Source organism: Podarcis bocagei (assembly GCF_964188305.1).
Source record: "Podarcis bocagei genome assembly, chromosome: 3".
In the NCBI taxonomy this organism is placed as follows: domain Eukaryota; kingdom Metazoa; phylum Chordata; class Lepidosauria; order Squamata; family Lacertidae; genus Podarcis; species Podarcis bocagei.
The window spans coordinates 77,964,745-77,991,886 of NC_138127.1; the positions used below are offsets into that span (position 1 = coordinate 77,964,745).

The window sequence follows — 27,142 nt, forward strand, 5'->3', positions numbered from 1 at the left end:
CTTCAGGCTGGTGCTTTCGGCTTCTTGTTACTGGAACAGAGCAGGATCTCAGTGTTTGAGTTCCTATAAATACTGTTGAGGGGGTGTGGTGTATAGCCTCCAACGTTCTGGGCAGAGAGGAAGTTCCCAGGTTAGTGTGTCTTTTCTTCTTTTGTTCATTAATTACTTGAGGGATATCTTGAGTGATTTCTTGAGTGATATTCTGAGTACCACTTAGGAGGGTCATTAGGTGTGGATTAGTTGCTAAAGCTTTCGTGTCTTGACCTCTTGAGCTTGTAAAGAGTTTTTTCTGAGAAGATGGCTGTACTTCACTTAGTTGTGCTCTGGCTTGGCTTCGTGTATAGGGGCGAGCTGTGGTTTTGTGCCCTGTGCCAGCCAGATCTGTGTAAGGATTGCAGGGGGGTGCAGCATCCGGAGGTGCCACTATGGTTTGGCTACTGGATGGTGTCTGTAATTTATCTGTGGAGAGGGTCTGGGTTTGGGTCTGGTGTGGTTGATTGGAGATGGCGTTCTGTGTGCCTCTGGTTCTGGTGTCGGTTTTTGTGGGGAGGGCTATTTTCCAGATGTCTGGCAGGCGGGACGTATCGTCACGCTTGTTCATGTTGTGAGGGTGTTTCTCTATCTCGATGGCTTCCATGATTATTCTCTTGTGGTGGTGTTCCGTGTTAAAGAGCAATTTGGAATCTGAAAAATTAATTTCGTGTCCTGTTTCTTTCATGTGTTGGTAAAGAGAGGAAGTTTTTTCTTCTTTTTTGACGGCATTCTTGTGTTCTGCGATACGTGCATTTATTCGTCTGTTTGTTTGTCCAATGTACGTGGCTGGGCAGACTTTGCAGGGTATTTCATAGACCCCTTGGTTTTCTAACTGGATTTTATCTTTTGGGTTTCTGAGGATATTGGCTATTTTTTGGTTGGTGCAAAAGGCTGTTTTGATATTGTGTTTATGGAGGATTTTGCTAATTTTATCTGTAGTGCCCTTGATACAAGGAAGGAGGGCCATGCCATTGTTTTCTTCTGTGTCTTGGTTTTTGGGGGGTGTTTCTTTTTGGATTAGCTTCGTAACCCTGTTTTGTTGGTATCCGTTGGCGATTAACACATTTGAGAGATTCTGTAACTTTGGCTCAGATATGTTGACGACACCTTTGTAATTTGGCCACACGGGAAGGAAAAACTAGATAGCTTCCTCACACATCTCAACAGCCTACACCCCAAAATACAATTCACTATGGAAATAGAAGCCAACAACCAACTTCCCTTCCTTGACGTCCTAATCTACAAAAAACCTGATGGCTCCCTAGGACACACTATCTACCGAAAAAAACACACACCAACCGCTACTTACATGCACAATCACACCACCACCCTGCACAAATAAACTCCGTAGCCAAGACTCTCATCTCCAGAACCAAACGCCTGGCTGACAAGGACCACTTGACAACTGAGTTACAGAATCTCTCAAATGTGTTAATCGCCAACGGATACCAACAAAACAGGGTTACGAAGCTAATCCAAAAAGAAACACCCCCCAAAAACCAAGACACAGAAGAAAACAATGGCATGGCCCTCCTTCCTTATATCAAGGGCACTACAGATAAAATTAGCAAAATCCTCCATAAACACAATATCAAAACAGCCTTTTGCACCAACCAAAAAATAGCCAATATCCTCAGAAACCCAAAAGATAAAATCCAGTTAGAAAACCAAGGGGTCTATGAAATACCCTGCAAAGTCTGCCCAGCCACGTACATTGGACAAACAAACAGACGAATAAATGCACGTATCGCAGAACACAAGAATGCCGTCAAAAAAGAAGAAAAAACTTCCTCTCTTTACCAACACATGAAAGAAACAGGACACGAAATTAATTTTGCAGATTCTAAATTGCTCTTTAACATGGAACATCACCACAAGAGAATAATCATGGAAGCCATCGAGATAGAGAAACACCCTCACAACATGAACAAGCGTGACGACACGTCCCGCCTGCCAGACATCTGGAAATTAGCCCTCCCCACAAAAACCGACACCAGAACCAGAGACACACAGAACGCCATCTCCAATCAACCACACCAGACCCAAACCCAGACCCTCTCCACAGATAAAGTACAGACACCATCCAGTAGCCAAACCATAGTGGCACCTCCGGATGCTGCACCCCCCTGCAATCCCTACACAGATCTGGCTGGCACAGGGCACAAAACCACAGCTCGCCCCTATACACGAAGCCAAGCCAGAGCACAACTAAGTGCAGTACAGCCATCTTCTCAGAAAAACTTTTCACAAGCTCAAGAGGTCAAGACACGAAAGCTTTAGCAACTAATCCACACCTAATGACCCTCCTAAGTGGTACTCAGAATATCACTCAAGAAATCACTCAAGATATCCCTCAAGTAATTAAGGAACAAAAGAAGAAAAGGCACACTAACCTGGGAACTCCCTCTCTGCCCAGAACGTTGGAGGCTATACACCACACCCCCTCAACAGTATTTATAGGAACTCAAACACTGAGATCCTGCTCTGTTCTAGTAACAAGAAGCCGAAAGCACCAGCCTGAAGATGACGAGTGAGACCTCGTCGAAACGTCGCCTAGACACCCCAACTCTTACACGGGAAGACACCCGAAGACACCAAAACCTGCATTCCTGTACCCGTGAAAATCTACGAAAGCATATATATATATATATATATATAAAAAAAAATAAAATCTTAACATCATTTTCAACAATCATTTAACACAATTTCATATCTTATACAATTTGACTTCCATCAATCACATCTGAAAATTTTCCAATCTTTTTCACTTAATTTACATTTCTTAATTTCACTATTACTTTTAATTATCTTAACTAATAACTCTCTTCATAACCTTCCTTGCAATATTTTCCTCCTTACAAAACTTCTTGTAATCCTACTGGCGTAATCTGTTGATTACAATTGCTTTTCAAATAATTCACGTATTTATTCCAGTCCTCTGAGAATCTCTTGTCCCGCAGGTTTCAAATCCTTCCTGTCATCTTATCTAATTCTGCATAGTCCATTAATTTCATCTGCCATTCTTCATTTGTCAATAATTCTTCTTGTTTCCATTTCTGAGCCCCAGCTGCTCTTATTCAGCCAGTTACTGAGAGGGGCAAAGGAACAGGGTTCTCTCGATAGCTGGCAGCGGTGTCAAGCGCTGGGAAGTCTGTGCTGGCTGCTTGGAAGGGCAGCTCACCCAGCTTGCAGTCCTGATACAGGAGTGGTTATTTGGCTTACAGGCAGAGGGTGTGTTTGTGTGTGTGTGTGTGTGTGTGTGTGTGTGTGTGTGTCCCCAAAACAAATTGCAACTCCTTCCGTTCAAACTATGTGAGGAATGTGCAGCCTCTTGCTAAGCAAGGTCAACGCTCAGAGACTGGGTGCTTCAGAAGTATTTTCAAAGCTCTTAAAAATGTTCTGTTCTTGCCACTACAGAACGGCTACCTTAATCGGTTGAAGGGAATCCGTGATACCTTGGAATTGTCACCATTCTTCAGGGGCCATGAGGTAAAAACTAAACCGCCTTTATATGATCTCTTTTTTAAAAAAGGTTAGAACTCTGGTCAAAGCCAAGTTCGGTTTACCTAAACAAGTTAGCGGACTAGAATCTTTCCACAAGCTTTGGAATTGCATCACTATTTAATGTTCAATAAATAGCTGGCATGGGGGGGGGGCAAACTACATGGGGACCATAGTGCAGCCCTGGGGGACCATACTGCAGCTCTGATCAGAACCACTCCTACCCAACCCCCTGGTATTCACACTAAGTAGAATGCTCCCAGTGTGAATAGCAAGTGCAGGGCCCCCAATTTTGATCAGGGCTGGGGTTGAAGGGAGGAAACCACCTCTCACCCCCCCCCCCATTATATTCCCAATCTGGCTTGTTTCCCCCCTCCCGCACTGCCATTTATGTGATGAAGAGTCCTGTGTCTCATTTGGTCCTGAAAGTCTGAATAAATGTGTGAAGTGACCAGGTTGCCTCCTTGACTAAGGACAGAGAGAGAGGGGATTTCACCCCCAGTGCATTTGGGGAGCTTCTTATCCCTGCAAATTCAGTCCTTTCAGTCTGGCACTGGGTGGCAGAACTTATTTTAACTCTCCTAAAACTGCTGCTTGGAATTGAATTTTTTTACTGGGTTTGCACCTTGGGAGAGCGGATATTCAACAACTGCTTTTTTTCAAACTGGCAAAGAAAGTTTCTACTCCTCTTACATTGCATGTTTTAACTTCCCCGTGACCTTGAGAGCTAGCAGCCTTGTTTTCATATAACCCAAGAGTGCTATGGACACAGCAGGCCCAACACCATAGAATGCCAAGTTCTGCCCTTAGACCAAAGCCGGCCCAGCCATGAAGCAAGGGGAGGCAGCTGCCTCAGGTGGCAGAAACAGAAGAGGTGGCGCTGCCTCAAGCGCCCCACTGCCACCTTGGAAGCAAACCACACAAAAACTAGGTGTGTCTTATGGTCAGGTGCGTCTTATGGAGTGAAAACTACGGTTTTCTGATCCACCCCGCCAGCCTGGCAAGCTGGTGAGGCTAGGTGAGGGCTCCTTTCACCAAGCCTGGGTGGAAGGGAGCTTTGGAAACTGCTTCTCCATCGTGGTGGTGGTGGCAGGCGGCGTTTTGCCTCAGGTGCCAACATGTATTGGGCGAATGCTGACCGCGTTCCTTCAAATCCTGTGTGATAATCCCCTTTTTATTTTTTCCTGTCGCAGGTAATCGGGAGTTCCCTCCTCTTCATCCACGACAAGAAAGAACAGGCCAAAGTCTGGATGATTGACTTTGGGAAAACCACCCCACTGCCAGAGGGAGAGGTCCTCCAGCACAACGTGCCCTGGATAGAAGGGAATCGGGAGGATGGCTACCTTTGGGGGCTGGAGAACCTCATCGAGATCCTAACGGAGTTGTCTCAGAGTGAAGACCTGCATTAAAGTCCAGCTCTGCCACTACTCAGAAGCCAGCCCCTCAAACTGACTTTCTGAACTGCACTACAAGACACTTTCTGCCCACCCTCTCCTTCCCAGTTCTAAAAGTTAGAAGCTCCTTTTATTTAAGGTGTAAATATGCAGTTATATATATGCCATAACAAATGCTGGACGTGAAGCCAAGCTTGGGACGATGGAAGTGCATACCAATATTGACTTTTTAGTCTTTAGCAGTTAAGGATAGCATAAATTCCTCCTTCAGTAGTTCTTACGCAATCTGTGTTTAACCAGTAAGGGTTTGTACAGTTCTCATACACCTCCGTTGAATTAAGACAGTGCCCTAGTCTTGCTTAAATTCTATTTACTGGTAGCTAAAAGCTGCAGAGCGAAGGAGAGACTGAGTTGCAATTATCTGCTGCCCTCTTGTGCCCAAAGTTAGTACATTACTTGGGCCGCTGATTTTAAAGACAGTTTGCTGGGATTATAGGTGCTCTTTCCTCCTGAGAAGCTTCGGAGTCTTTGGAATCAAGAACTTAACATCCTTGGAGAAATATAACTGGTATTCTTGAACAGCGGCCTTTTAACATGTACTAACCTCGGGGTAGTTAATCTGCATACAGGAGCTTGTTGGAATAACTTAATATCAAGTCTACTTTTCAATATATTTGAGCAATTTCTTGCCGGCATACAGCAGCTGCGCAATCGCTGAGTAGTTAGTTGAATGAATAGCAAAGCTCTGTCTGCTCCTGAGGGTTACATTTGATAGTGCATCCACTTGTCTACTGGGGTTGGGTTTGGACTGCTGGCGAGAAAAGTTCTGATCCCTTGCTCTAAGCCAGGGGCTCTAACCCCCGCCAGGGGTTCCTGAACTGCGGCCCTCATCATCCCCGAACATTGGCTGTGCTGGCTGGGGGCTGATGGGAGTCCACAGTTTTCCTGCGTTTGCCAAGGCTTTAGTTGTCTTGGAGCGACCTAGTAGCCCGTCAGATGAAGGGCTGGCTTGCAATGGGAAGGGCTATACCTGCCGTTCAGGTTTCTCTTTGTTAACACTGCAGACCCTTTTAAAGTGGCAAGCAACGTCTCAGGTGTGCTCTTGCAAAACATTCCAGTACTCACATCTCAAAGGGCGGCATTTACTGATGGCAGGAGGTGAGGACAGTACATTTGCTTTCCCCCTCTAGGAATTCACGACTGCTGCAGAAACCTTGAGAAGGGGGACTGTTCAGTTGAGGTCACAGACTTTCCAGATTTGTTTTTTTCCTGGATGGTGTCAATACCAACAAATCCTTAAACCTTTCCATGTTCACGATGCATCCCAGATGCTTCCAGAACCCGTTGCTTCCACTCTTCCCAGTAGTCATGTGGCAACCCTGTTTGCCCCTTGCAATGCGCTGGCTGCAGTTTCTTATCTCGAGTTGGTTCTAGCCCTGCAACAAGTGTGTGTGTTTTGCAGGCTGGGATGATGCCCCTTGGCTCCTTTTTCAAGGATGCAAACATCTTGGGGGATTCCTTCATTTGTATCTCACTAGGCCCCTATCTGTCAACCTTCAGTGCTGTTGTAAATAGTTGCTTTGTTTGGCTGCTTTTCCCCTTCAGGTTTCATTTGCTGTTTAATAATAGCCTGTGTGGAAGTGCCTTATGGACTACTTTCTGTTCCATTAGTGTCATGGAAAAGTGGTTTTTTTTAAAAAAAAAAGTTCTATTTATTGCCATTCCTTTTTTTAGTTGCCTAGAACACTAAGTCTTAATGCATGGAATCTTTTAAATAATAATGTTAAGTTTTCAAAACGTATTTTTTTCCATGTCTGTGGAGGGCAGGGAGTGAGTCCTTGAAGCAGTGTAAGTTTATACCATTTTTAAACTTGTATTTAGCTTTTAAATTGCTTCTATTATATATACATTTTTATTTTTTTAAGCCTGTTTGTAAAACAAGATTCTTTGCTTTGTGGCTTTCAAAGAAGTGAATTGTTTCTCCAGAAGTCTCTTAAGGCCCCCCTGGAGACTGGAACTCTTGCTGTGAGGTAGTTCTCCCAACACATATTTCTCCCGGATTAGCGATGACACGAAGAACTTGCCGAGTTATAAAACTCCACCTATGCACAGTGCCTGTAAGTCAAGTAACTCAAAATAAAGGCATACAAAATGGCTGCTTTTGTGATTCTCTGTCATTGTCCTGAGGTTACCCAAGAGCCGGAGAGACTGATTTAAATGGAACCAGTTGACATGAGGAGATCTGATCCTGAAAAATGTGGCAGGCGGAAGCTTCACGAAGAAACCAGGACTAGTGTTTTGGCTGTGCAAGATGAGTTAAAGCCATAACCTCTCGAGACAGGGGGGAGAACCTTTGTTTTACCCCAAGGACCACATTCTCTTGTGGACAACCTTCCACAATGTAGGGGACACATTCCAGGTTCAAAAGGGGGCATAGCAATGGATGTAGCGCTTAGCAAGGCACATTATTGTCGCTTGAGGACACATTCCAGACAGGCAAGGAGGCAGAGGAGCAGCTCCAGTGAATGGCATGACCTGGGGAGGTCCTTGGCCTGTGGGGAGTGCCAAGGGCCAATGACAGAGCCTCGGAGGGCCACACTGGACCCCCAGGCCTGAGGTTCCCCACCACTGTTCTAAGATACTGTCAGTCTAGTTGCTGACAGCTAAGATCTTGAGAAAACAAGTTGTCTTGTTAACCTGCCTTTCAACCGAAGGAATTAACCGATGCAATACCTAACATTTTCAGGGATGTTTAAATAATGCATTTTCTTTATTTGGAGCAGTTTCAGATGCAACGCTACATTGGGGAGGGGGAATCTGTTAAAGAGCAATTGATCTCCCCTTTGTATTCCCTGTATTTTCCTGTTGCAGCTCACCAAGTAGAGAAACATGTGGACTGTTCCTTCCTCAGAAGCTAATGCATTCCCCTAAGAGGGAACATGACATGTTGTTTCTGTTGAAAGTAATTGAGTCAATTTCATGCTCTTTCTCTGCCTTACCCTGTCTAGGATATATCTGAAATTACTTTTACCAGTGCAATCCTTTCTTCAGAAGTAATTTGAACTGTGTTGCATGTTGCACACAACATTTCATCAAGGCTTCTCCACCTCAGCTGAAATACAGCTGTACTTCGGTTTTTGAACAGCTTAGTTCTCAAACGTTTCGGCTCCTGAACGCCGCAAACCTGGAAGTGAGTGTTCCGGTTTGCGAACTATTTTTGGAAGTTGAATGTCCAATGAGGCTTCCGATTGGCTGCAGGAGCTTCCTGCAGGCAACCAAAAGCTGCGCTTTGGTTTCCGAACATTTTGGAAGTCGAACAGACGGATTCCGTTCAACTTTGAAGGTACAACTGTATGTGCCTTACTTATTCTTATTTATTAAATTTGTATACCGTCCTTTGTCCGCAGGTTCTCAGGGTGGTTCACAAACTAAAAATACAATATAAAAACACTAAATACATGATAAAAACAAGAATAAACAAATCATTAATCCCCCCCAAAAAAAAGTTTAAAGGGGGTATGAGATGCTAATCAGCCAAAGGCTGAAAAGGAATGTTTTTTTCCTGGTGCCAAAAGGTGTATAATTCAGGCACCAGGCAAACCTCCCTGGGGAGAGCATTGCACAAATGGGGGCCACTGCAGAAAAGCCCTGTTGCCACCCTCCGGAAGCTCATGCTGAGGAAGCCCACAAAGAAGGACCTCAGGATGATCTCAGGGTCTGGGTTCTTCTAAGCTGATAGCCCAGAAATTGCTAAGACTGCCTAAGAAACTGTTAACAAGACAGGTGAGCAGCCTTGTCTACACATGCAGCAGCAGGAGGAGGAGGTGGTAGTAATAATAGTGTTGCCACTGCTCAGAAGATTGGAAAGGGAAGTTTAACAGAGCAACAATGAGGAGAAAGAGGATAAGGACCAGCGGGACCTGGGGTCAACAGTAGGCCCCTTGCTGGGTGGTGGGCCTGACTCTGGTCCCGGCTGCACCTGTTAGACACCCCCAACCCCCTTAGTTAAGATTTGAGAGCTATCTCAACATTTTAATTATGATAGGGAGGGTCTAGGCAGTAACTATCACACATTTTAAAGTCTCTCTCTAGCTCCATGCTGCTAGCTAACGCCCTGTGGTACTCACAGCAGCCAAGAGGTGGCAGCACTTGGCTAGTCGCTTGCTTTCTGCTGTTCTTAATTCTCTTATGTGAAATTTGCTTGGGATGGCAGATGCAACTCCTATACCGAATCAATTGCACTCTTCTGACGGGACTGAGGCAGTGCCGCAAACAAGAGCCCAAAGATTTGGAACACAGTAGCCATTTTTTCCATTCTTGAGAAATGATTTCTATTTTTTTTCATACGGACCGTTTCCCCTTTCATTTGCCAAATGCAGATTTCTTTTGTATTCCGTCCTTGCAGGCTGAGAGAGGGGTCCTTTGTGCAGAATTTGGTTCAAAAATTATCTCGGGAAGGGAAGGCTAAGAAGGCAGGACCTCCAAAATAGCCCAGTAAGGATGCTCTGGGGTCACAGAATGCTGGCTGATGAGTGAGCCTAGAATGCATGTCAATGGGCCTGTGGCTGTATCTCACTTTTCCCCCTGAGGCGGAAGCCCAGATTTCCCCAGCCCTACTCCAGCACAACCGCCAAGCCACTGTTTAGTTTTTGGAAAGGTTCTTCCAAGCCTCCTTTGAGCCAGCCCGCTTCTGCAATCAAACATCTGTCTCCTTGCAGGACTTGGTGTGGGAACCCACAAGGCTTTGGGCTGTTTGTTGCTATAATGTTTCTATTTTAAGAGTTTCCTTGGTGTGACGTACACAGGGGTTAAGTCAACTTGACTTGAAATGCTAGAAGCACAGCAGCACTAAAAGCAGACCCTGGAAAGCTGAAGTGGAGAAAATAGAACAAAGTTAAGCTTTATGTTGGGTGACAGCCTGGACAAGTTTTTTGACCTAGGCTATTGCAGCTCTCTGGGTTACAGGTGGAAGCACCTTTGACTCCGTCCTCTTGCAGACCTGGGCCACACCATGCACTGAAAACACACTTGCACCACTTTTAACAGTCATGGCTTCCCCCCTAAGAATTCTGGGAACTGTAGTTTGGTGAGTTTGCTGAACGTTTTACTGGAAAGCTGACCCATATTTTGATTGTATTGTGTACTAATTAATCTCCCTGGGTCAGAGAGCTTTTTGTTGTTGTTCCACAGCTGTGCCTTGCAAGAGTTCAATTTTACCCGCTGAATTGGATCTTATCAGTCGCACAGAAAAATCTGGAGAGAGGTTTTGCTTAACCAAGCTTCAATTTGGCGAGTAAGATCAGATTTTCTCGAGGCACAACAGCGGTATAGTGAGAAACAGAACAACCACCTCACTCATCTGTCAAACTTGACCGGCCAGTGCTGAATGTCTCTGGATTCTGTTCACCATCCCTTAGTTAGAGATCCTAACATCATGAGCAAGGGAGATGGTTATGGTAGCCAGGCCACCTTGTGAATACCTCTTATTTGCTTTAATTTATATTCAGTATATATAAACACAAAGGGAGGTAGCAGATCCAAAGTCTAATGTCTGACAATTTCAAGCCCAGCAACATGTTTGTTTGTTTTCTCCGTTGAAGCTCTGGTGCCATTTGGTCTATTTTTAAACTTCAGTTCTGACGAGACCTTTTGGGGGAGAAACAAAGGAGCTTTGCAGAAGAGAGAGGAGAGAAGAAAAGTGGTGGCTCAAATGTAGCCATTAGGTTATGAAACTGTTTTCTCTACATCTAAGCACCGAGGAAGATGGTAGCACAATACATGCCAAGATGGCTCTGTCAGGTTGGTAAAACACAAAATTGTGGTAAATAAGGCTTTTCTCTTAGTGATTTAAGTTTGTAAGGAGTGATACTTAGACTCAGTGAATTGCCACTCTTTCCCTTTAATCTGACTGTGGCCCATGTTCAATTTAGGCAACATACTTTCGGATCTTGAAGCCTGCATCATGCCCTCCCTCTGCTCCATTCTATGCTTTGCTGAGTTTACGGGCTGGATAAATGGTTTAAACCCAGAAATTTCATATTCACACATCTTTTGAGGAATTCCCTGCCAATTACACCTCTGCTCAACATCATTTAACAGCCCAATTGTTTAAATTTGTTCCTTGGTCTCTACAGCCACAGCAGCAGGTGCTATAACTCTCCTTCACCCCCAAAGGCACACTCCTCCATTGTCTGCAGAGACAGACGGATGCCAATCAGTGTGTCCTGAACCCCCGGCCTACCTGGCATCAAGTCAGTATGTCAAGCCCCCAGTCCAGGGTAAATCCACTCATCCTAAATCCAGTCCAAAGCCCAGTCCCACAGAGATGCTACAGCATTCAAGCTGAGGTCCCCCAACATGGGCAGTTGAGCAGACACAGCCCCTCACTTCTGCTGCCCTTTTATACTCTGCCTGCTGATTGCAGCATCTGGGCTTGATGAGGCAGGTGACCCGCACCTGTTCAAAGCCTACTCGGGCTGAGGAATCACCTGCCTCCTCCCAGAGCTGGTGAGCCCCACCTGGCCAGCTAGAGAGCTGGGCTGAGAACCCTTGCCTCTCTAGCTACTCTCTATGCCTCAGAGCCCACTGTGTTCATGGAGACAGGAGCCCCTCTGGCTCAGGTGATGGGTCCAGATCTCCTGTTCCTGTGCACTGACTCTCATCCCCTCGCCGTCCTCTGTCACCCTGTGAGTGACTTTCTACGCCCCAACCTCTCCTCCATCCCCAGCTTGCCCCAGTGTGTACCAGCTACGGCTACACTCCTTGCTGGGATCCTCTTCTTCCGCTCTATTGTCCTGCTAGTTCATGCCATTGGACATGCAGCTTTTAAGTGTAGACCATGCCTAGAAAAAGTGAAGGAAAGGTAAATGTGGATAAGCCTTTGTGGTGGTAAATATCTACTCTGCCGAAGCAGTAAATGGAAACGAGATAGAATCTCATTTGCTTGTCAAGTTCTCTCTATGGTAAAATGTGAGCTTGAGGAAGAGAGAGAAGCATAAATTGCTGCTAAGTGTCAAGCGATGCTTGTAGCCTCCTGCATGCTCCACTTCGGGGAATTCTGGTGTTAAGAGTTTCAGAGAGGTTGGGGAACTGGCCAGGTGAGTCGTTTTGAAGAAAGAGACCAGATGGCCACGCTAGTGCCCCTGGTGAGCATTTCAAAGGGATGAACTGGGTTGCAATAGCTGCATCTGAGTGAGAAACAACAAAAAGGGCATGAAGTAGGCCGGAGAGTTGCTTTTGATGAGTGCTCTAGAAGCTGGGTGGTGGTGGTGCTGCTGCTGCTGCAAGAACTGAGGACAGAGCCATGACTTGCTCTGTGCTAGATCCAAACCTGTGACAAATGAAGAAGCACAACCCTTTAGGGTGTTAATGCTGTGAGCCTCTCCAGCCTATGCCCAGGTTGCATATAAAGGTAAAGGGTAAAGGGACCCCTGACCGTTAGGTCCAGTCGTGGCCGGCTCTGGGGTTGCGGCACTCATCTCGCTTTATTGGCCGAGGGAGCCGGCGTACAGCTTCCGGGTCATGTGGCCAGCATGACTAAGCCGCTTCTGGCGAACCAGAGCAGCGCACGGAAACACCGTTTACTTTCCCGCCGGAGTGGTATCTATTTATCTACTTGCACTTTGACATGCTTTCGAACTGCTAGGTTGGCAGGAGCAGGGACTGAGCAACGGGAGCTCACCCCATCGCGGGGATTCGAACCACCAACCTGATCGGCAAGTCCTAGGCTCTGTGGTTTAACCCACAGTGCCACCCGCGTCCCAGGTTGCATATACGTACATGTAAATAAACCCAGTGTACCCTGAAGACACTACAGTCTCTGCTGACCATCCGTCCAAGCCTTAGGGAAGCATGTCGAACCCCAGGAGACTTTCATTGCTCGTAGATTGGAGTAGCATGTAACAAAAGACTTCGTTGGTTGCATTGGTTTTTTTTATTATTATTTGCCTAATTCCAACTCTTTGTGAATATGGCACAAGGACAGATGAGAAAGAGCAGTGATTGGGCAGCGTTATGAAGCCTGTGACTGAGGAAGCTGAAGAGGCTTTTATCTCTCTCTCTCTCTCTCTCTTGCTTAAAGGGTGCAGTTACTAAGTGGCTAATTCTGCTTCCACTCAGTAAGCCCCTGCCATGCAATATGCTCTCACTCCCCAGAGATGAATCACGGCTGTACAATGTGCCACAGACAAAGAACACTTCCTGAATAGGGAACGGCGTTGTGCGCTGCTAATAAAATTGAATTAGGCCCAAAAAGTGACACAAGGAGAGCAGTAATCCCTCTCTCTCTGCCCCCCCCCAGCCTCCTGCCTTTCCACAGGCAGCCCTCATCTCGCTCACAGAGGGAATGTGGCTGCGATTTCATTCAGGCTCAGCACGTCTTCACCAGCTTGTCTTAGCTCTGTCAGGTCAGATTACACCAGAAGTGAACGATGCCTCCATTTGCTTCTTGGTGTGGACGCTTCACATGCGTGGCAGTGATTGATGGGAGAGGGTGCCTGTCGGAAGGACGGGGTCCACAAAGGGCACACAAGAGGGCGGGAGCGTTCGGTGCGCCGAAATGCGGAGTGGCAGCTTCAAGGCTGCTTTGCGTCACTTTTCCCTACATGGTGATCAATCTCCATTCAGAAACAAAACCTGAGATTGGGGCTTAATGAGAGTCTCTTTCCTGACAAGCCTCCTGTCACAGCTTCGTGGCAGGAAGAAAGGCAACAGGCATTGCTTTGTGGCGGTTCTGAAACCACAGGGGCTTTCGCCAAAATAATGGGCCCCTCCAGATTGGTGTGGGTTATTTTTGCAGGTATATTCTGGAGCATGTCATTGACACAACAACAGTGCCCTGGTGGTGGACTTCTTCTGCTTTATTAGTCGTTCTGCCAAGGCTCCCTGATGTTGCTATATTATAGCTATCAGGACGGGAGGAAGCACTCTCGCACTAGAGCAAAACGAACGTGGGCAAAAAATAAACAATAAACTGGAAGATTTGTGGTACAAAATGTTACATTTGTGAATGCTGCCAAGGAGTAGCCAATGTGGTGCTTGTTTATCAGTGAACATTTTCTGTTGAAATGGGCCCGAGAAATGGTTAAAAAGCCATTTTTAAATTTGATGGCTGGCAGGTCAAGAGTCTCTCGGCTTCAGTTCGCCAACAAATGGAAACGTTAGATGGGCTACTTTTCACACAAAAGTTTTAAAAGGAGGGTTGGTAACAAACTGTGCACCAGGCTAAGAAGACAAGGAATGCTGTTGTTGGCAACCCTGTCAGCAACTCGGCATGCATCATTAGTAAATGCAAAAGAAAAGAAAAGAAAAAGGAAGAAAACCTCCGGTACACTTTAGGAGAAACAAAATAAACTGAGTTAAATTCCAGCTTATTAATTTTAGAGCTGATAAAAAGCACGCTCCTTTGTAAAATGGCAGCCAGATCTAATTTGCTAAGCTTCCAATGTTCTTTTGCAAAAACATTCCCCCATGACGTTCTTTTTAATAAACCCTCCGTGTTTGGTTTCAAAGAGGGGAAGAGGCAGAAAGCCAATATCTTTGTAGATGTTACAGGGCACAACAGTGGGAGACTTTACAAGGAAGCTGGAAGCCGGGAGAATTGTACTTGCTTACTAAAATTAGTGTCTGCTGAGGTTCATAGCTCAAATTTTTTTAAAAAAAAATTTAGGGTAGAAAAGGAGGCATAAAAGCACCTAGAGAGTATCAGCCATGAATACAAAACTTTTAATTTCACTTCCTTGTATTAAGTTTAAGCAATCAAAGTCCTCTCAGTTCTACCTTTTTCTAGGGTCAGGCCCTCCTGCCAATGTCTTTCTTTTCCTGCTGATCCTTTTCTGTTTGAGCGCCACAAATTTCTTAATAAATACTTGAGCTTTTCTAAATGATGCCAATAACTGCTAAAGACACACACACACAAAACCACACACCAGGGTGGTGGTGGGGAATGGAATCAACATTATTATTCTACTTCTTGATCCAGTACAGTCCTAACATATGGGTTAATTGCATTCTGATTTAACCTGATTACCAAAAAGATCTGTAAATAGAGCATACTCCAAAATGGGGGGATGCAAAAGCCCTGCACCGACCTTTGTGTACCATGAATGCTAGCACTGGAGAAGCAACACTGTATCTGCTGGACATACCCCTCTTCACATGCTCAGCAGAACATCGCCAGAAAGTCTATACAGTGGTACCTTGGTTTATGAACTTAATCCGTTCTGGAAGTCCGTTCTTAAACCAAAACCGTACTCAAACCAAGACACATTTTCCCTAATGAGGCCTCCCACCGCCGGTGCCCTTCCACTGTTCAGATTTCGTTTTTAGACCTATGTAAAGTTCTCAAACCAGGACACTATTTCCGCTTTTGCGGAGTTTGTAAACCAAATCATTCTTAAACCAGACTGTTCTTAAACCAAGGTACCACTGTACTATATATGCACATTAAAAGATATTGCTTTGAACCTAAAAGAACCTAAAAGATAGACTCTGTGCTGAAATTTTGTTGAATGCATATGGGCAGCCCCAGTAGGTGTGATCCCACCCTTCCAATATGTGTGTGTGTGTGTGTGTGTGTGTGTGTGTGTGTGTGTGTGTTTAATGTTCACATCCAAGACCAAGACCCACAAGTGATGAAGGTATTTCTACCCCAACCAGAACATTGAATCTGGGGCACAAAATGCCAGACACAATTATTAGTAGCATAGTCCGAGCATGGAACATTTGCCAGTGGTGGACTTGGATATTATGTTGCCTTGTGTGAGCCCAAAATTTGGCGTCCTCACGCTGCCTTCTCAAAAGTGGGTAAGGAGGGCTGGCTGGCTATGGGAAGGAGGCAGGAGGGCTCTGGCACACGCACACAAACATACACATGCACACTCTTTTTATCCTTTTTGCAAATTAGTGCATTCATTAACCTTTGCCCATGCAGCAAAAGATGTCTCATGTCACATCTGATTTCACAAATCAAAACAGTTCTACACAGTCATAAAAATGGTACATTAGCTGCCAAGCACATAAAAAAGAAGACGATATAATGCCATATGGCAGTTAAAAGAGGCAGGCTGTGGCATTTGTGTGTGAGTGCAGGACTGCAGCAGGGAGACATTAACAACATAATATAACTAGGCAGAGCTCAATAAATGTCACTCCTGCTGCTAATAACTGTTCCATTTTAACAAACATGGCACATAGCTGGAGATAGAACCCCTCCATTGCGATGCCTGGCACAGTTCAATTGCCACCAGCACCGGGTCTATATATTCAGCTCAGCACAGCCTGAAATGCAGAGTTCCATTCTAATGCTGATCCATACTCTGTTCACCAATCTCAGTGAATTTTCCATGAGAAGTGAGTTTTCAGCAGAAGCATCTATATTTCTAGTCAGCTTTGCACAAATTAATGCTAGAAACACCCAAATGGCTTTGCGGTACTAGATATTCAAGCAAAAGGAACAAATTCCTTTGCTTAAAGAAGGAAAGAGTGATGTGACAGTTTGACTTGCACCGGGGAAATTAAGTATAAACAGGTAAAATAATGATCTTAAAACATACAGCTCCGTTCCAGCTAGGAGGCATGTTTGCATGCAAAAGGATTCAGCATGTGCATCTCTGCCAGCAGCTGTGTTCACACTCCAAGTTTACTCTGCATTCAGTTTCCCCCCACTGGTTTGGGAATTGGTGTACGTATGTTAGTCCCAATCCACGTCTATCCTGTATCTACCCTGCTCTTTCTTATGAAATACTGTGCATTTATACCTTTCCCTTCAAACCAGTTTGGATCTGAACTGAGGAAAAGAATGACCTAGCTGCATTTTAAGCCACTAAGGGGTGCACAACCTAAATGAAGGTGGGTAGTGCCAATGGCCTGTGAGAAGGCACACTAACGCAGTAGTAGAGCACAAGCCTTGCATGATGAAGGCGCCAGGTTCAATCCCTGACATCTGCAGTTAGAAATGACTCTTGGGTACCATGTGCTGAGAAAGAGACCCTGCAGACCCACTGCAAGTCAGAGAGGGAATATTGAGCCGGGTTAATCATCGGAGCTGGTCTAAGGTATGTTCTAAATCCAGGATGGGGGGATGTGGCTCTCCAGCTGCTGTTTAACAGCCATCCTTCCTGATCATTGGCTACAATGGCTGGGTCTAATGGAAACTGGAGTACAACAGCATCTGGTGGTTGCCCATACTTGTTCTAGACAGATGCTGCATGTGCAGGCCTCCCCCGTCTCTAGCTGCTGGGGCACTGTGATCTAAACCACTGAGCCTCTTGGGCTTGCCGATCAGAAGGTCGGAGGTTCAAATCCCCATTAAGGGGTGAGCTCCCGTTGCTCTGTCCCAGCTCCTGCCAACCTAGCAGTTCAAAAGCATGCCAGTGCAAGCAGATAAAAAGCTACCACTGCGGCGGGAAGGTAAACGGCGTTTCCGTGCGTTCTGGCTTCCGTCACGGTGTTCCGTTGTGCAGTTTAGTCCTGCTGGCCACATGACCTGGAAAGCTGTCTGTGGACAAACGCCGGTTCCCTCAACCTGAAAGAGAGATGAGCACTGCAACCCTATAGTTGCCTTTGACTGGACTTAACTATCCAGGGGTCCTTTAACTTTAACTTTGTGTATGCATTGCTGTCAGAAAATTAGTTATAGGGGCTTATCAGCAGTGGCGGAATTTGGGCTCTATGCAATGCTAAAATTTGGTGTCCCCCGCCTCTTGGACTCTGTTCTGCAGAATTGTTTTGGCACCCCCTGCAAGGCAGTGCCCAGTACAACTGCACGGTTGGCACCACTCTAAAGCCACCTCTGCTGACCAGTTATTTGGTAGGGATTGAATCTGGTTCCTGCCCCTTCTGCCACTCCTTCCTGATCAGTATTACTGCTGCTTTTTCTAACAGATAATTCCATGGGTTCCCTAGTCCCATTATGCTGTATTTGCCACTAGGAAAGAGACAACTTCATTTCATACCGAGCTGAGGAATCCGCTTGATGACAAGTTCAGGACCAAATACTTCTAGACATTTTTTTTAATTGGCATGATCCCACCTATTGAAACGAACATATATATATATATATATATATATATATATATATATATATATATATATATATATATATGTAGGTTTTGGTGTCTTCGGGTGTCTTCCCGTGTAAGAGTTGGGGTGTCTAGGCGACGTTTCGACGAGGTCTCACTCGTCATCTTCAGGCTGGTGCTTTCGGCTTCTTGTTACTAGAACAGAGCAGGATCTCAGTGTTTGAGTTCCTATAAATACTGTTGAGGGGGTGTGGTGTATAGCCTCCAACGTTCTGGGCAGAGAGGAAGTTCCTAGGTTAATGTGCCTTTTCTTCTTTTGTTCATTAATTACTTGAGGGATATCTTGAGTGATTACTTGAGTGATATTCTGAGTACCACTTAGGAGGGTCATTAGGTGTGGATTAGTTGCTAAAGCTTTCGTGTCTTGACCTCTTGACCTTGTAAAGAGTTTTTCTGAGAAGATGGCTGTACTGCACTTAGTTGTGCTCTGGCTTGGCTTCGTGTATAGGGGCGAGCTGTGGTTTTGTGCCCTGTGCCAGCCAGATCTGTGTAGGGATTGCAGGGGGGTGCAGCATCCGGAGGTGCCACTATGGTTTGGCTACTGGATGGTGTCTGTAATTTATCTGTGGAGAGGGTCTGGGTTTATATATATATGCTTTCGTAGATTTTCACGGGTACAGGAATGCAGGTTTTGGTGTTTTCGGGTATCTTCCCGTGTAAGAGTTGGGGTGTCTAGGCGACGTTTCGACGAGGTCTCACTCGTCATCTTCAGGCTGGTGCTTTCGGCTTCTTGTTACTAGAACAGAGCAGGATCTCAGTGTTTGAGTTCCTATAAATACTGTTGAGGGGGTGTGGTGTATAGCCTCCAACGTTCTGGGCAGAGAGGAAGTTCCCAGGTTATTGTGCCTTTTCTTCTTTTGTTCATTAATTCATCCGGAGGTGCCACTATGGTTTGGCTACTGGATGGTGTCTGTAAAGCATTGGTTTCAAAGTGTTCCATGTACAGATTTGCGATGACCGGTGAGAGGGGTGATCCCATAGGTGCTCCTTCTATCTGTTTGTATCTTTGTCCATTGTGGATGAAGTACGTGTTGGTTAGGCAGTGGTTGGTCAGGTCCAGGATGTATTCGGGGGGATTGTATTTGTTTTGAATGGCTGTCAAGGCTTCATTAATGGGCACTTGTGTGAAGAGAGATACAACATCGAAGCTCACAAGTAGGTCATCGGGATGTAGGTTTTGCTTCTTTATTGTTTCTATGAACTGGAAGGAGTTTGTAACGTGTGAAGCGATAGATTCTGCACAGGGCTGAAGTTGCTTAGCGAGAAATTTAGCGAGATTTTGTAGAGGTGAGCCTATGGAGCTGACTATTGGTCTGAGTGGTGTTCCTTCTTTGTGTATCTTGGGGAGACCGTAGAGTTTGGGGCATCTGGATGATTTTTCTCTGGGGATGATTCTTAGCTGGATTTCTTCACTGATAGGAGAGGCTTTTATTTTGGATTTGGTGGTTTTTTCCAGATAGGTGGTGGGATCTGTTTTTATAGGTTGGTAGGTAGGGTCTTGGAGTAGATTTGATAGTTTTGCTTGGTAGTCCGATGTGTTCATCACAACAGTGGCATTACCTTTGTCTGCTGGGAGAATGATTATGTTGTTGTCTTTCTTCAGGTTGGTGAGTGCTTTCTGTTCTTCTTTGTGTAAATTGCTTCTGGGTGGTTTGCTGGAGCAGAGGATGTTGGTGACTTCGAATAAAATCAGACTCGAAGTCACCAACATCCTCTGCTCCAGCAAACCACCCAGAAGCAATTTACACAAAGAAGAACAGAAAGCACTCACCAACCTGAAGAAAGACAACAACATAATCATTCTCCCAGCAGACAAAGGTAATGCCACTGTTGTGATGAACACATCGGACTACCAAGCAAAACTATCAAATCTACTCCAAGACCCTACCTACCAACCTATAAAAACAGATCCCACCACCTATCTGGAAAAAACCACCAAATCCAAAATAAAAGCCTCTCCTATCAGTGAAGAAATCCAGCTAAGAATCATCCCCAGAGAAAAATCATCCAGATGCCCCAAACTCTACGGTCTCCCCAAGATACACAAAGAAGGAACACCACTCAGACCAATAGTCAGCTCCATAGGCTCACCTCTACAAAATCTCGCTAAATTTCTCGCTAAGCAACTTCAGCCCTGTGCAGAATCTATCGCTTCACACGTTACAAACTCCTTCCAGTTCATAGAAACAATAAAGAAGCAAAACCTACATCCCGATGACCTACTTGTGAGCTTCGATGTTGTATCTCTCTTCACACAAGTGCCCATTAATGAAGCCTTGACAGCCATTCAAAACAAATACAATCCCCCCGAATACATCCTGGACCTGACCAACCACTGCCTAACCAACACGTACTTCATCCACAATGGACAAAGATACAAACAGATAGAAGGAGCACCTATGGGATCACCCCTCTCACCGGTCATCGCAAATCTGTACATGGAACACTTTGAAACCAATGCTTTACAGACACCATCCAGTAGCCAAACCATAGTGGCACCTCCGGATGAATTAATGAACAAAAGAAGAAAAGGCACAATAACCTGGGAACTTCCTCTCTGCCCAGAACGTTGGAGGCTATACACCACACCCCCTCAACAGTATTTATAGGAACTCAAACACTGAGATCCTGCTCTGTTCTAGTAACAAGAAGCCGAAAGCACCAGCCTGAAGATGACGAGTGAGACCTTGTCGAAACGTCGCCTAGACACCCCAACTCTTACACGGGAAGATACCCGAAAACACCAAAACCTGCATATACACACACACACACACACACACACACACACACACACACACACATATATATATTAAAAAGTGCAACAGCTATAACATTAAAAAATAAGAGGCTGAAACCATTTGAAAGAAACCCACATCACAACCCCCCTGAGAAAACATCAAACCACCAAAGACCAACAGAAAGGTCACAGCTAAATTTATTATTCATAAAGGGAACAAATGTAAAAATAAAATAAGAATCAGCGTGAATTTCCAATTCCCATTTAAGCATATGGCATATTTCTGGAATTGTAATAAAATCCAAGATGGATTTGGGTGGTTCCTGCTTAGGCAAAATAATTCAAATAATTTAAAGGAAATAAAGCTAATTTGTAATAAGATTGGAGGGATTTCTTGGGCAGGTTGAGAGTGGGATAGGATTGCAGACCCCAAATGGACATAAATAATTAGTGCATTATGGTTATTGTACAGATGCATTTTTCTTGCTTTCTGTAAATCACTTCGGCCACATATGTAGTTGTGGAAAATGTGGTATACTGTATAAATAAACTGGACTCAGCATTATTCCTTCTGCTCTTCTGGTTTTGAATGAAGACTTTTCCATTGATGAAGGTACAGAACCAGTTGGCATCCGTCTGTCTTAGGAGACAATGGAGGAGTGTGCCTTTGGGGGTGAAGTCAATCTGTTGGGAAGTTGGAGCGCCTGCTGTGTCCGCAGACATGTTTTGTTGCAGCTGGGCAGATGAAGGCGTCTGGCTGTGCTGCTGCTGATGCACCACGGCCTTTCTTCTCTCTGCGCTCCTCCCCAAACTCCACTTACATGTCTTAATTGTGGGAGCTCTAAGGGGAAAAAATCTAATTCTGTTATTTTCCTTTGGCAACTCTGGAGCCTTATTCAAATGGCTAACAGCGTGAGGAAAGATTCAGGCATCATTAATTTAACTTGATTGGACACTCAAATTCAGGTTGATAATTCCCCCCACCCAAGAACTACAGGCAAAATCCAATATGCATTAGGCCAGTGTTTCCCAACCGGTGTTCCCCAGCACACGAGTGTGCCGTGAGACACCGGCTGGTGTGCCGCGAGATGCCTGGAGGGAGGCGGGCGAGTCGGGCGGTGAGAGGCGGGGCGGGGGCGGCGAGGAGAGGCCGCGCCTCCTGCTGCTGCCTGGCGCTCCTCCTCGCAGCCGGCAGCGCTGCCTGGGCGCCTCCGCGCGACTCTGCCTCGCTGGGTTTGGTCTCCCAGCAGAGACGGGTCACACGCGCCCCTCCCTCCCTCCCTCAGCCTGCGCGGAGGCGGATTGAGCGCAGCTGAGAGGAGCTGCCGAGGGAAAAAACGTTCACTTTTGTGCGTCCCTCCCGGCGTGACGCTGCGCGCTGACGTCACGGGGCGGGGCTTTAATGGTGGTGTGCCGCGAGATTTTTTTTTAGTACACAGGTGTGCCGTTGCCCAAAAACGTTTGGGAAACACTGCATTAGGCTAAACTATTCTGTAGGATTTTGGTTCGTTCCGTGTTTCAGTCAAGCTGCCGACTACACTGAATTAATACAGTTGGGCTTTGTTCTTAAAAAACAAAACCCACAACAACCCCAAAACAATAGCGTTTACATACAAATTATACATCCCCGTACCAGTTTGTACTATGCATCACACTCTTTGCCAACATTGTTAAAAGCAATAAAAGCAGCCAACACATAAGCATAATTAAAAGGATGCATTCTTGGAAGATGCAAGGCAGCCCTTAAGAGTTCGCAATTTCCATAGCAACTGTCCCCTGATTAATCCTGCTTGCTAGAACATACAAAATCACATGACAAAAAAAAAAGCACCCAATTCTTCTGAAGGCAGGCAAACTCTGTACTCCTGTGCTGTCCTGGATCATTCAGGAGGTAGCTCTCTCAAGCGCCACACTGCCAGGAAATTCCACAGGTGTGTGTGTGGGGGGGGGAGTGATGGCTATGTTCCAACTCCACTATCAAGAGGCAGCATGCCTCTCTCTCCATAGTAGTTCCTGGGAATCACATGTGGGAGAGAGCGCTGTTGCACTCAAGTCCCAGTTGCAAGTTTCCCCAAGGCATCTAATCCAGGATTCTAGCCTAGTTGGGCCTTTGGCCTGATGCGGCAGTGCTCTTCCTATGTAGATCCATCTCATGCCTTTTAGGAAACCAATTGAAAGTAAGTAAGGGCTCAGTTGGGATGCAGGTGGCGCTGTGGGTTAAACCACAGAGGCTAGGACTTGCCAATCAGAAGGTCAGTGGTTCGAATCTCTGCGACGGGGTGAGCTCCCGTTGCTCGGTCCCTGCTCTTGCCAACCTAGGAGTTCGAAAGCATGTCAAAGTGCAAGTAGATAAATAGGTACCGCTCCAGTGGGAAGGTAAACGGTGTTTCCGTGCGCTGCTCTGGTTCGCCAGAAGCGGCTTAGTCATGCTGGTCACATGACCCAGAAAAACTGTCTGCGGACAAACGTCAGCTCCCTTGGCCAGTAAAGCGAGATGAGCACCGCAACCCCAGAGTCATTTGTGACTGGACCTAATGGTCAGGGATCCTTCACCTTTACCTTTAAAGACTCAGTAATTGTGAGAGTAAAGGCTCAGTCACACTTCCGTTTGTCCCACCACTTTCCATTGGGAAAACCAGGAATGAATCGGAACAAATGGCAATTGGGTTTCCTGCAGAATGCTGGGCTCCCCCCGCCCCAATTTAGCACTACAGAGGGGGTTTTCCATGGGAAAGCGGAAGAGCAAAGGCAAAACGGCTCGGTCCCATGCCTCAAAAGCACAGGACGAGTGGAAATTGGCACAGTGGAAGGTGCGGGTGAGCCCTAAAGCTCCTTTATCAGATATAGCCTTTGGGAATGACACAATGTGTTTAATGGTTCTTTTTTAAAAAGCCAGTTTTTAATATTTGAAGATCATGATGCAAAAAGCACCATAGATATTCTGAATGTTGAAACCTTGACATTCAAATATTAGAAATAATACTGTACAAGGGAATTGTACCACTGGCTGTGGGAGAGGGGTCGAAAGGAGTAGAGGTAGGGACCAATGGATTGAGGCCAGCTCATTGGCAGAAGACAAGATTACCGAGTTCCTAAAGCAGTGGCAGCACTTATATTGTGGAATTCCCTCTCCGGAGAAAGTCACGAAGCCTGCATGACTGCAACTCTGTATTTTAAAAAATTACATGAAACATCTGAGAACTGGGGCTGCTTCCTGTTCTAATACAATATAAACTAATGGTCATTTATGAGTTTGTGTTGTGTTTTTAATGACTTTTTAATGATGTTTTTTGTAAGCCTTTTTGAGCTCAAAAAGCAGCCTATAAAATTTAAATGTAGATAAAACCCTTTTGAAAGTCTCCAAGTCGGATATCGCCAGACTCATTTTTTCTTCTTCTACTGTAGAGTTGTTCTAACAATTAAAAAACCTGAACCTAAATATTCCACTCTTTACAGCACTGTTAGCCAATGTAATTAAGAGATTACCATATTGCCCTATGTTTACCAGTGCCTGACATTGTCCTTCACGAGAAATTGTGCAGTTAAGTGTGGTGGCACTGAGGTTATGGAACTCTCTACCTAACGAAATCAAGACAGTATAATAAATAATGAGCTCCAGGCACCAATCTAAGAATTAAGTATTTGAGAGAGGCAGGCTTCTTATTAAAATGATTTGTTGTTTTCATAAGCTTCTTGTCAGATGACCCATTTTTGAATTCTCTTTCTTTAATGTATTCTGCTTTGATTTTATTTGTTATATTGTTTTGGTTTTAATTGAGATTCTGCACATAGATATATTTCAATATGATTTTTGCTATAGAAATGAATAAATAATAATAATAATAAAAGTGGGGACTAAACATATGAGAAAACTATCAAATGCAAGAAGGTAGCTTTACAGAAAAAACATTGAGTACAATTTAAAAATAAACCAAACCAGCTAGAACTTCTACATTTTAGTGTTCATCTTTGCACGGTTGCTGAATACAGAGGAGCACCACTGACCACCCTTGTCTTCTGGTGATTGCACTCCAGCCAGGCCCCAAATATCCATTCAGAGAATCTAGGTGTATGTTCATATTCATTGACAAATGGTTATCCTCAAAACACATTGGAAAGACTTAGATATCAGCCTTCCCAGCTTTTCCACGAGCAATTGTCATGTCAGACAGACAGAGAAGGTTGTTGTTTTCAAGGGAAAACTACACCCACATATTCTGCCACTGTTTCATGTATCTTCTCTCCAAAGTTATCTTTACATCAGAAAACCTGGAATGCCCAACACTATGCATTGTGGCCTTGTTAAGCAGCGTGGACCTGCCCAGTTATTTTGTGAGCCTCCTGCTTACTGTGCTGACAGCGCTTTTAGCCTTTAACCTACTCCCTCTCATGCTCTAATGCAACCTGTCTTTGGGCTGTGGCCACATGAATTGGCAAATGCATCCAAGGCAGGGGTTGCCAACAGGCAGCCTCAAAGCAGCACCCAGCATGCCAAGAGAATTTGGCCAGCTTCTGCAAGTTCTGCCTTTGCAGTAGATGCCTGGGTTTGATGTCACCAGCAGACAAGTACAGCAGTAGCCAAGGTGGTGGTGGTAGAGGAGATGGATTGAAGAGGAAGTCAAGGCATCTCAATCCTTACTGAAGCTGATTATATCAGCAATGACTCCCTACATCCCCTCTTTTCTAAGGCATCCCCCTTTCTCCTTCCTTCTCTCCCCCCTCTGTCTAATTTTGTGCTGTTGCCCAACCTATTGTTAACTGCATTAAAACTGTATGGAAATCAACATTCATTTTTTTCTTTTAATGAAGCAGTGCTTCATATATCTCACATATACCAAACAATAACTCGTTGTGATACATTAATTCATTGTAGGGGATCATGTTGAAAAAGAGAACAATAACAGTGACAATAACCCACTGCACTTCAGAACACAAGGTAAAGGCTGGATTCTGCTGCTAACTTGGAATTCAGATTCCTGCTTCAGTAGTGCAGGACTGCCCTCTAGGAATATAAAATATTTTCCCATCTGTAGTAAACATGCTGGTTGATGGCTTTTGATAGCCCATTCTGTCTACAGTAGTCCCAAACCAGCCATTGTTTGCAAGTTGTCCTATATCCTTTCTTAGGGATCAAATCTAAGTAGAGCGGTACCTCGGAAGTCGAACAGAATCCGTTCCGGAAGTCTGTTCGACTTTCCAAATGTTCAGAAACCAAGGCGCGGCTTCCGATTGGCTGCAGGAAGCTCCTGCAGCCAATCGGAAGCCCTGGAAGCCCCATCGGATATTCAGCTTCCAAAGAACGTTCACAAACCAGAACACTCACTTCCAGGTTTGCGGCGTTCAGGAGCCAAAGGCATTTGACAACCAAGGTATGACTGTATGGGAAACCAGCCTAAATTACCCAGGCTTAACTTAAGGTGGAGTAAAGCACATCAGATCCAAACTCCATTCAGGAGTGGGGCTGCTGCCAGATGAGCTGCCCTAAACTTGGCAGAGGGAAACCAAGCCTTGGGGGGAAAAGAGTATTGCCCAGTGTCTAATGAATCCCATTTGGCAAACTCTTCCCTGTGAAATAGATACTTGGCAAAGTTTACATATACTCTGCAAGGTTTACATTTCAATTCTAGATGTTGCTTTAAAAGCTGGCTAAAAATATTTTAAATAAATATAAATGATATATTCTACGCCTTTTGAAACAGATTACCTTCAGTAATTATTTGTAATGGCACTGGTGCTGATGATCTTACCTACTGGACCTGAAAGGGAGCAGCAGAGGTTGCCTTGAAAATGTGACCTGGGTGCACACTCTAATGACATGTGTTGTGCATGCCTATGAATGCAACCCTAACATAGGATGCGTATGACATCCTTTAAAATGCTTTCACTATCCTTTGGCTCATAATTGGGGACCAAGTAATAACTGCATTTCTGGGCACGGAGCGGTTTCCCCTTTGACTGGCTACTGACATCACACACACACACACACACACACACACTCCTCCCATCATTCTGTGGCTTAGATTTTCTTGCTTGAATCAGTCAGAGAAACTGGTCTGTTTTGTACCTGTTCCCATCTGAAGGCAGCCCTCTTTAGGGAAGCTTTTAACGTCTGATGTTTTATTGTATTTTTAATATTTTGTTGGAAGCTGCCCAGAGTGGCTGGGGAAACCCAGCCAGATGGGCGGGGTATAGATAATAATAATAATAATAATAATAATAATAATAATAATAATAATAATGATGATGATGATGATGGTGGTGGTGGTGGTGGTGGTGGTGGTGGCTGACTAGAATTTAGATTGTGGGGAACCTTTGGTCCTCCAGATGTTGCTGAACTACAATTAGAAGTATAGAATCATAGAATTGTAGAGTTGGAAAAGAACCTGAGTGCTGCCTAG

General features: G+C 45.1%; 1 protein-coding gene and 1 long non-coding RNA gene across 2 annotated transcripts in view; both read left to right on the top strand.

The window, feature by feature from the left end:
• Window positions 1-7,084, top strand: part of ITPKB (inositol-trisphosphate 3-kinase B) — an 88,739-nt gene extending 81,655 nt beyond the window's left edge. The window contains exons 7-8 of the mRNA XM_081186384.1: window positions 3,451-3,522; window positions 4,728-7,084. Coding sequence (XP_081042510.1) covers window positions 3,451-3,522; window positions 4,728-4,943 — 288 coding nt within the window. The 3' untranslated portion in view covers window positions 4,944-7,084. The remainder of the gene's footprint in view (window positions 1-3,450; window positions 3,523-4,727) is intronic.
• Window positions 7,085-20,834: 13,750 nt separating this feature from the next.
• On the top strand, window positions 20,835-26,992 carry LOC308582929. Its single transcript, XR_014005942.1, has 2 exons — window positions 20,835-21,762; window positions 22,225-26,992. It is a non-coding gene; the product is annotated as an uncharacterized lncRNA (long non-coding RNA).
• The last annotated feature ends 150 nt before the right edge of the window (window positions 26,993-27,142 follow it).